Genomic DNA, 9,847 nt, shown 5'->3' with positions numbered 1-9,847 from the left:
AGGACACAAGTTGCCTATTATGTACTGTATCAACAACACTCGATAACAGTTTATGTGATGTGTTAATCAATTAAATTCCCAGCAATTTGACAACAGCCCATTGTAATGTATATAACATTAGCATAACATTAGAACAGATTTGTTTGGAATGTCTGTATCCTGTTTTGTTATAGGCCCAATGATAATAGTTATATTTATATATAGAAATGGCATGCCTTCTCTTTTGGCAATGGCAAGTCAAGGAGGATAAAATAGACTACAATGCAAAAAGTGCACAGTGCACAGATTAGATGAATTGCGCCGTGACCACCGGTTCACTTTTGATGGGTTAGAGTTTGTTTGGAGTGTTATGTACAACAATGCAATACTGAGTCATCGATCTGAGTTTGTTTAGAAGGCTGAAAGAGACCAAGTGTGAAAACACCCTGAGTCAAAGTAAAGTGTTTATGTGTTAGTGCACCACTAGCACCATCTGGCTCATATGGACCACAGTATAGTGTTAACATTAGCCCATTCATGTTTACAGAAATTATAACATGCATAGCATGTGTTTATGTATCTGCAGTGCTCTTTTAATACTCAATTATGGTTTCAGTTGAAATATATTATATAATTCAGTTAAATGATTAAGACATACGCTGGTAAAGCCATAAATGAACGATATACCACCTCCAGTGGATGGGGCGGTGTCAGGAAATTTGTGTGTGTAAAGAAGGTGTTGAGATGCTTGCAATCACTCTGTCAGTACAGGCCAGTCATGATGGTACTGGGTGTATTCCTGCTCTTGTCTCTCTTAATAGGTAAGATCTTTGAGTATTACCATTTTTATTTATAACCATAAGGAAGTATATAATCTAGGTGTTACATAATACAGTATGCACAGTTAAGTATATAATCAAATTATCTACAGTAGTTATCTCAAATCATCTAGACTCACAGAAGCATATACAGTATCAGAAATATCCATCTTCACATGCTCTTCATCTCTTTGTTCATCATTCACAGGAGAATCTGTTGGAAATGCCATAACATCATCTCATTCTTCACTTGTCGTCATTAAGGGAGAAACTGTCACTTTCTCTTGTAACTACAGCAGTAGTGATGTCAATAGTTTACAGTGGTATCGGCAGTATCCCAACTCCATCCCAGAGTTCCTCTACTACATATATGAGGCTGGTACCATTTCAGACCCAGTTCCCCGTCTGACCCCCTCAATAAAGACAGAGGAAAAGCGCGTGTTTCTGGAGCTCTCCTCTGCAGAGGCGTCTGACTCTGCTGTGTACTACTGCGCCCTGGTGCCCACAGTGACAGGAACTCAGACTCTGCTGTGCAAAAACCTCTCAGATGTGCAGGAGGAGGGAGATTCAACATGTCCCCTTCACAGACAGTACATCCATTTATACACTCTGACTATTAATCCAGTCTGTTCTGTATTTATCAATTATAATACTGTGAAAGAAATTCATTTAATTTTAAATATATTTAGATGGAATATGCATATAATACATATAATAAAATGAACATAAATTAGTATCTGTGAATGTATCCGCAGTGCTCTTTTTAAACCCAATTATGATTCCAGTTGAAATATATTAGGCAGAATTCGTTTTAAATGAGTAAAGTATCAGCCGGTAAAGTCATTCATTGATATCATTAAACCACTTTTACACAACAATAACCAACTCAAATGGATGGGGTGGAGTCAGGAAATGTATGTGTGTAAAGAAGGTGTCGAGATGCTTGCAGTCACTCTGTCAGTGCAGGCCAGTCATGATGGTACTACGTGCATTCCTGCTCTTGTCTCTCTTAATAGGTAAGATCTTTGTAGATGTTGTATATAATAGGCGTAATATCATAATGCATGTATAGTTAAGTATATAAACAAGGTATAGTATAGTATAGTATAGTATAGTATAGTATAGTATGCTATACTATACTATAGTATAGTACAGTATAGTGTATTATAAGAATGATATCTACAGTCCATCATACAGTAGCATGTTTCAGTGATGTCCAGATGAATTTGTGTTTGTTTGAATTTTACCTCCATTTAAAAGGACTGGCATCTTCACATGCTCTTCATCTCTTTGTTCATCATTCACAGGAGAATCTGTTGGGAATGCCATAACACCGTCGCATTCTTCACTGGTCGTCATAGAGGGAGAAAGTGCCACTTTCTCCTGTAACTACAGTGGTAATGTCAATAGTTTACAGTGGTATCGTCAGTATCCCAACTCTATCCCAGAGTTCCTCTACTACATATATGAGGCTGGTACCACTTCAGACTCAGTTCCCCGTCTGACTCCCTCCATAAAGACAGAGGAAAAGAGTGTGTTTCTGGATCTCTCCTCTGCAGAGGCGTCTGACTCTGCTGTGTACTACTGCGCCCTGGTGCCCACAGTGACAGGAACTCTGACTCTGCTGTACAAAAACCTCTCAGATGTGCAGGAGGAGGGAGATTCAACATGTCCCCTTCACAGACAGTACATCCATTTATACGCTCTGACTATTAATCCAGTCTGCTGATACATATTTGAATTCATCAACATTTTACTGATCTGTATTTATCATGTGAATTATAAAACTCTTAAAGAAATGCATTTATTTTTACATAGCTTCAAATGAAGTATGCACATATAATACATAAATAAAATAATATATATATATACACAATTAAAATGAGCTTTAACACATAATTTAATGTGTATGTATATATCAAGTTATATGCATTATATTATATATTTATATACTGTACATATGACACTGTCATTAGAATGTCACTAGAAAGAAATTCCCACTACACTCCATTATAGACATTTTTTTACATTAGATTACATTATATGCTTACATAATTGTGCAAGGGTTGTGCAAGGGTTCTCCAATATTTTATCAGCCTTTTAAACTGGTATCAGATTAGTAAACAGAATGTGCCTTTGAAACATTGGATGAATGGTTGCTGATAATTGGCAATGAAGATATTGCATTAAAGATCAACCATTTCTTTCTACAACAGTCATTTACAACATTAATGATGAAAACAAGGACATTTCTAAGTGACTCCAAACTTTTGAATGGTAGTGTATGTATATTTGAAATGCATAGCCAAAAATTTAACTGAATATCACCATTCAATCCCTGTAAGCATCCCTTTTCTCATAACAATACTCTAATGATTAGAGTCTAATTTAATGTATGACATGTCATGTCACCCTGATACCAGAAGGAGGCGCTCAATGCTGTAGATTAAGACCATGAAACCCAGAGGAAGTTACACCAGATCCACCCCTCATGCTCCACTGTATGTGTCAGCTGTCAGTCTTTGTCTTGAAGAAACAAATACAGAATGGTTTTCCACTGTGCTACAATAATTTAAATTATGACCGTTATCCTTTACATATATGACTTGATATTTTCCAACTAGTACAGAATGCATGCTTGTTGTGTGTTTAAACTTGTGTGTGTGTGTGTCTCTCTCTCTCTCTCTCTCTGGGTGTACTACAGCCCTTATTTTGTGGATGGAGGTGCAAATGCCTTTCTTTAGTTATTGTTCGCGTCCGCGATTCACATTAACTGTAGGCTACTACTGCCAGTGCATTGTAAACTATATTTTTCCCAAGTTCTGTGGCATCGTCACATTTGAGTCTTACGTTTTGCCTGCATGCATGCGCGATTGAGTGCGCGTCTTAATGTAACATGCAAGATGCAACAAAAAAGGCCTATAAACAGGACATTACTACTACTGTAGCAAATTAATGCATTACTTATGTTGTAAGTACGGTGTACATTTTAGGACATCCTCACCTGTCAGAGTCAGATCAAAAGGCATCAGGTCTCAGGAAAACCGCTGTCAAGTTCACGGAATTACACAGTCATGTCTCAGACATCAGATGAAAAGGAGTCAGGTCTCGGGAAAACCGCTGTCAGAAAAAGTGGAGTCAGATGAAAAGTTGTCAGATGAAAAGTTATCAGAGTCAGGTTTTAGACATCAGATTAAAAGGAGTCAGGTCTCAGGAAAAGCGGAGTCAGACTAAAAGGTCTCAGATAAAAAGTTCTCAAAGTCAGGTTTCAGACATCAGATAAACAGATCAGGAAAACAGCTATTTCTGTTAACTGGTAAAACAAGCAAACTTATTATGTATATATTATATAGTGATTGTCATATATTTTTTTTTTCCCGTCATCTACTTCCTGAATTGTATGTAGCCCCACTAGACTTTTACGGAAAAATTTTGTTTGGTCCCCATTTCGTTTGGTCCCCGAGGATGAAGATTTTTTTATGGTATGTTGGTCTCAAGGGCCCACATCAACCTAGCCCACAATCACTCATTTGTGATTTGCACCCCCAGGTAAAAAATGAAAATGCAATATCATTCTGCTTTAATCGCCCCTCTCTTCAGTTAAGATGTTCAGAACTGCACCAAATTGTATGTGTATGATTAACCTGACATTCTCTGGGGTTATGCCAAGTTTCATAGAATTTCATCCATGGGGGGGTCTAAAAAATGAAGTTACATGTATGTGTACATTTAGTGACTTTACACTCATTGGCCTGTAGATGGTGGTGCACACATATACACACGCACACACACACAGGCACACACATACTATCGGTATCAGCAATTAGAACGGCCGATACATAATTACAAATTCAGTAGGATTAAAGGAAAACCAAATATTCATATATTATTATTTGCCTGCTTTTCCAGTATTGGCGTTACGTAGTCGTTTGTCCACCAGATGGCGCATCGTTGCAGTGAGACGTAATTTTGTTGGAAGTTAATATAAAGTGGGTTGGAAAGATAAGCTTCCTACAAGGACAACACTGTAGTTTACTGCAGAGAACGTCTAATAAGCGTAGGATGATTTCACATGAAATGTAATTCCCATTTCTTCTTGAAGCCGAAATAAATCTGAGAATGTTTATCAGACATGCTTGGTTTTTACTGCAGGTACGTTAATCTTATACAAGTTACGTATATCAATAGCCTACGACCTAGGTAAAATAATGTTAGGCCTACCGTTAGCATTGGTTGAGTGATGCCAGCAGCCAGACCAATGGATACCTTGTCTTAGCTGAATTACTGAAGCTAAGCAGGTGTGGGCCTGGTTAGTACTTGGATGGGAGACCTCCTTGGAAAACTAGGTTGCTGCTGGAAGTGGTGTTGGTGGGTGGCCAGTAGGTGGCACTCTTCCCTCTGGCCAAAAAAAAAAAAAAAAAAAAAAACAAGGACTGCCCCAGTGCCGTGACGGGGACACTGCACTGTAGGAGATGCCGTCCTTCGGATAAGACGTTAAACCGAGGTCCTGACTCACTGTGGTCATTAAAGATCCCATGGCACTTATTGCAAAGAGTAGGGGGTTCCCCGGTGTCCTGGCTAAATTCCCAACCTGGCTCATTCAATCTGGCCCCCTAATCATCCTCCACTGTAATTGGCTCATTCACTCCCTCACTCTTCTCCTCAAGCTGGTGTGTGGTGAGCGTTCTGGCGCATAATGGCTGCCGTGCATCACCCAGGTGGGTGCTACACATTGGTGGTGGTTACTAGTGAGGTCTCATTCTTTTCTGACACTAGCCTACAGGAGCTAAGTGAGTTAGCCACAACGCGTTCGCTAACCTGATTTTTTTCTAATGGAAAATATAGGCCTACCTGAAAGACCTGTCTATGAAGCATCCTAAACATTTCTGCTTGCTAAATAGGTTTTTCTGCTGTTGATTCACTCACAGTTGGTGGCCCTGTCAGTGCTTTGTAAAGTGCTGCATTAAGACCACAAAAAGTCTCAAAATGCATCTGAGCTGACGTTCATTCCCAAACACCGCTACTTCAATCCTCTATTATGTTTCAAGTAATGTTAAGGAAAAGCATGGCTCAAAGTTAAGTAACTAGGGCTGAGACGACGTAATTGACTAGACTACATAAATTCGTCAAAGTGAATCATTTGTGTCAACTCGTCACAATGTAGATTTATTAACGCACCCGTGATGATCTACATCTTAAACCAAATGTTTTAGAGCGCACTTTGAGAGATGTATGCAGGGCAGAGCTGTACCTGTTGCACGTGCTACAAAAATCATTCTGTGCGATGGATGATTTACCAACGTTACGTCTGATACAGTTTTGCCTATGGCTATCCATGCGTGAGACTGAGACGCTTGTATGTTTGTTTGAAGTGCGTGTTTAGGGTGTGAGAGGTGAATAGGTGTGCTTTGATTCCAGCTTGGTAGTTGTAGTCTATGTGATTTAAAAGCACGTATGTGTGTGAAGTATCCAAACAATGATAACACTTTCATTATGGCTGCTTTAGCCACAGACCTTCAGCTAGGCTACTGTACAGTGGGTCCCATTTAGAAGTGGCCACTTTATTCACGCTTTCTGTGATTCACGCAGCTGGGTGAAATGTATTACAACTTTTCGCCAAGAGGTGGCAGCTTAAGTCCGCTTGATACTGTAAGCCAGATGTTTTCAACCAGTGGTCCGAGGACATTGCTGGTGGTCCCTGACCATGGATTCAGTATGCAATGTGGAAATCAGTAGTTTTCCCACAAACAATAACGGACGCAGCTCACAACTTGGCCCGTTAAAATGTGAACAGTCTAGCGTCGCATTTCATGAAGGCCTTTTTGGACATGTCAGTTATTTGTACCACTGGTTAGATGTAAAACTGCATTTCGTTTTAGACTATTGGTATTTAATTTGTGCATTGACAATAAAGTTGAATATCATATGAACTAAACATGACTGAAATCTTGCAAATGTAGAAGAAGAAACATTCACAAAAATCCATGGCATGACCTCTTTTTGATAGCTGTTGAAAACTGCATGGAAATGACAGGGATTGTTTTGTTTGTAAGTAAATAAATAAATAAATAAATGTAAAACTGATACCTTCTGCTTTCCCCAAATACAATGTAGCCTACAGGTGTACATGACCTTTCATCAGTACAGTTGCAATGGATGAACTGTGATGAACTGCCCTACTTGTGATTGTTTAGAGATTTTAAAGGTTTTATAACAATGCTACAATTTTTTTGGCTAGTGCTACAAATCTATTCACCTTTGCAGCGCCAGTAGGCTACTTGCTGTGCGGCCGGCACACACACACACACACAGGCATGCCAAGCAAGCATAGCCTACAAAAAAAATTCAAGAGTGGGGGATGGAGTAGAAGATGGATACAAATTGATTGAGGCTACGAAATAGTTGTTTTCTGCAAGCTAGTTCACTCGTGTAGACCAGCGGTTTTTGTTAGTCTCTTTAGTTGTACCTCATGTGTTTATCCTCGTGTTGATGTGTGTGGTAAACCCTTATTGTGTGTTACATGTGCGGCTGAGACTACCCCTGTGTTGCCCTATGTAGTCATCGGTATGTCTGACTGTGTCTGAGTCTTCCTGTTCCAATAAATGACCGTCCTGGCCAAAGGTGAATCTTGTTTGAGGAGGGTAAGATCGGAATATCCTTTAAATTCATGTTTCCATATCATTATGACCTGATTCGAAATTATGTAATTATTCATGAATTAATTACAAAAGATTTAAAGTTTTCATTTTACACTTGTCCGCCATAGCCCTGCATTTCGCGTATACCTTAGAAGCAGGTCGCGTACCACAGTTTGGGAATCCCTGGCGTAGACTAAAGCAAAACCACGTTGCCATGGTTTCTACAAACAAACTCTATTTAGCTTTAATGTCATTACACCATTACAAACATGGCTTTGAAATGTTTTGTTGGCTGATATCAATGATCTATGTATCTAAAAGGCAAGAAGCGTCTGTGTGTCCTAATGTCTGTGGCACGCATATCTCGCTGACCGTTTGTCAGACTGACCTAAGATTTCGTATGTGGCTCGCGTGTGGCACAAAGGTGTGCAATCTCGAAAATATGCTTATTTACGCTTTTTTCCAAGGGGACCAGTTTCAGGGGAGCTCAGGGGCGCAGGAGGCACGGGGGACGTGGGGGATGTGTCCCACGCAGTGCTGAGGAGACAGCCGTCGTCACCCTCACTTTTGATAAGGAAAAAAAGCCTTATATACGCTAAATAAATAATAATGCGCTAACTATGTAAAACTCCCCATTAACAGCATCACATCACTAACCACAGCCATCTACAGTACTGTAAGACTGCACAATCTCATATTCACTCTGTTGGATATCTGAAGCCAGTTTGTCTACTAACAACCATCATTAGAGATGCTTTTCGTTTGGAGCGGCATACTGGTAGGCCATCAAAAGCATAACATTTTCGGTTTGGTTTGGGATCTGATTTACTTTTGGACTGTTTGATTATATTGCTAAATGTTGGGACTGATGGGCACTGAACTCTGGGAGATATTTGATGGTTCACTGTTATGTTTCATGCAGTTGAAAAAGTGTCGGGATTTCCACCGCTGTTTATTGCGAGACAAGGTAGCCATTCATTGAATAGGGGTTGTGCTGTAATAGAAACCTTTTTGCGTAGCCAAGTAGCCTAAATTGAGTTATTGTTTAATTATGCATGATTTAGTAGGCTACTTTTTATTAAATTCGTAGGCTGGAATGCCTTGAGTCACGCAACAATTAAATGTAGTAGGCTTCAGCCTCTGGCAATTAGCTCGAAAGGGGCGGCAAGACAATGAGCTTGAGAACGTGTGTTGGAGACCCATGGTAGGAAAACGACTTTATTAATCCAACCAACAATATAATAAAATATTAAGAAGAGGTGTTATTTCATTGACTTAAATCGTATCGATTTGACAGCACTCGAAAATCTGAAGAAGTCACCCTGCTTTGATGTGAGTGTTTTGTCTATTTGCATAGGCGTTCATTGGGCTAGCCGGTTTGATACGTGCTGAAAAGTCCTGTTTGCTGTTGAACTTGCGCTTTACCTATTCTATGTTGATTGACAAAGCCATACATTATGGCCCATAATGCAGCCTACAATGATTGTGTTGTCTGATGATCTAGCTATCCTCTGCCATTCAGAGCTCCGGAAAGTTCCCAGCTATTTTGAAACACCTGTTAGCAATCTCTGATGTCGGAATATTCAATGGCTACCCGACAATATCTCAGTGCAAACTCCAAAATTGTTCGTCTATTAATTTTCCACGGTTCAACACATTAGCCTACTAGAACATAGTTTGGCTGGCTTTATTCATTTCTGCCAGTTAGTGCTTTTTCCCCTGTGTATAAGTTACACTACATGCATTATTGTGTTTGACACTGAGGATAGCCTATCTGAGACGGTGGTCTGGTTTAAATGAGTTACGTTGTGAAATTGAGAATGGCACAGACTAAATCGTTTAGTCTATTTCTTTGTATTGTGAAATTGAATTGAGATATGGACTATTATAATCAATAATATGTTGAAATGAATTAAAAGTAATCATTTTCTATGAAAAATCTGTCTGTTGTATGCTTGTGTCAAGGTAAAGCCTAGGCCTACCGTGCGCATATACTGTACTGCGCAAAAGCGCCACTTGCGCCTAGGCTATTTCATTGTATCGCCTTGTTAGGCTATGCGCACAGCTGCGCTGGCTGGCTGATGCGTGGGGTGTGTCAACTTTTTATGAGATAGAGAGACTCCCTTAAAGACAAAAAGATAATTCGAGCCCTGTGTCCGGCTATAAATAGAATCAATCCCGGGCGGATTTATGGTAGCCTATCTCCTGCTCAACATGACATTAGCTGTTATGTTTATTGATAACAAACTCAACTAGCCTACTGATTAACTCGTTTTCACTAGCCTAACTATAAAATACAAGTATATAGGCCTACCCAAAGTTTTTGTTCTAAGACATTTATTTCAAACATAATTTCAAGGCACAAATTGGATACTTCAGTTACCTTGGTGCATAAATCCCAGAGAGTAGGCG

At 39.5% G+C, this 9,847-nt stretch overlaps 1 gene segment (V, D, J or C); it reads left to right on the top strand.

Moving 5' to 3' along the window:
• Positions 1-634: 634 nt before the first annotated feature.
• The window catches only part of LOC121715998, a 29,955-nt gene continuing 20,742 nt past the window's right edge, over positions 635-9,847 (top strand). The window contains 1 exon segment of the V gene segment in view: positions 635-800. Within this exon segment, the coding sequence occupies positions 758-800 (43 nt within the window).

The sequence above is a fragment of the Alosa sapidissima genome, chromosome 1 (assembly GCF_018492685.1).
Source record: "Alosa sapidissima isolate fAloSap1 chromosome 1, fAloSap1.pri, whole genome shotgun sequence".
Taxonomy (NCBI): Eukaryota; Metazoa; Chordata; class Actinopteri; order Clupeiformes; family Clupeidae; genus Alosa; species Alosa sapidissima.
This window is presented reverse-complemented; position numbering and strand designations above follow the sequence as displayed.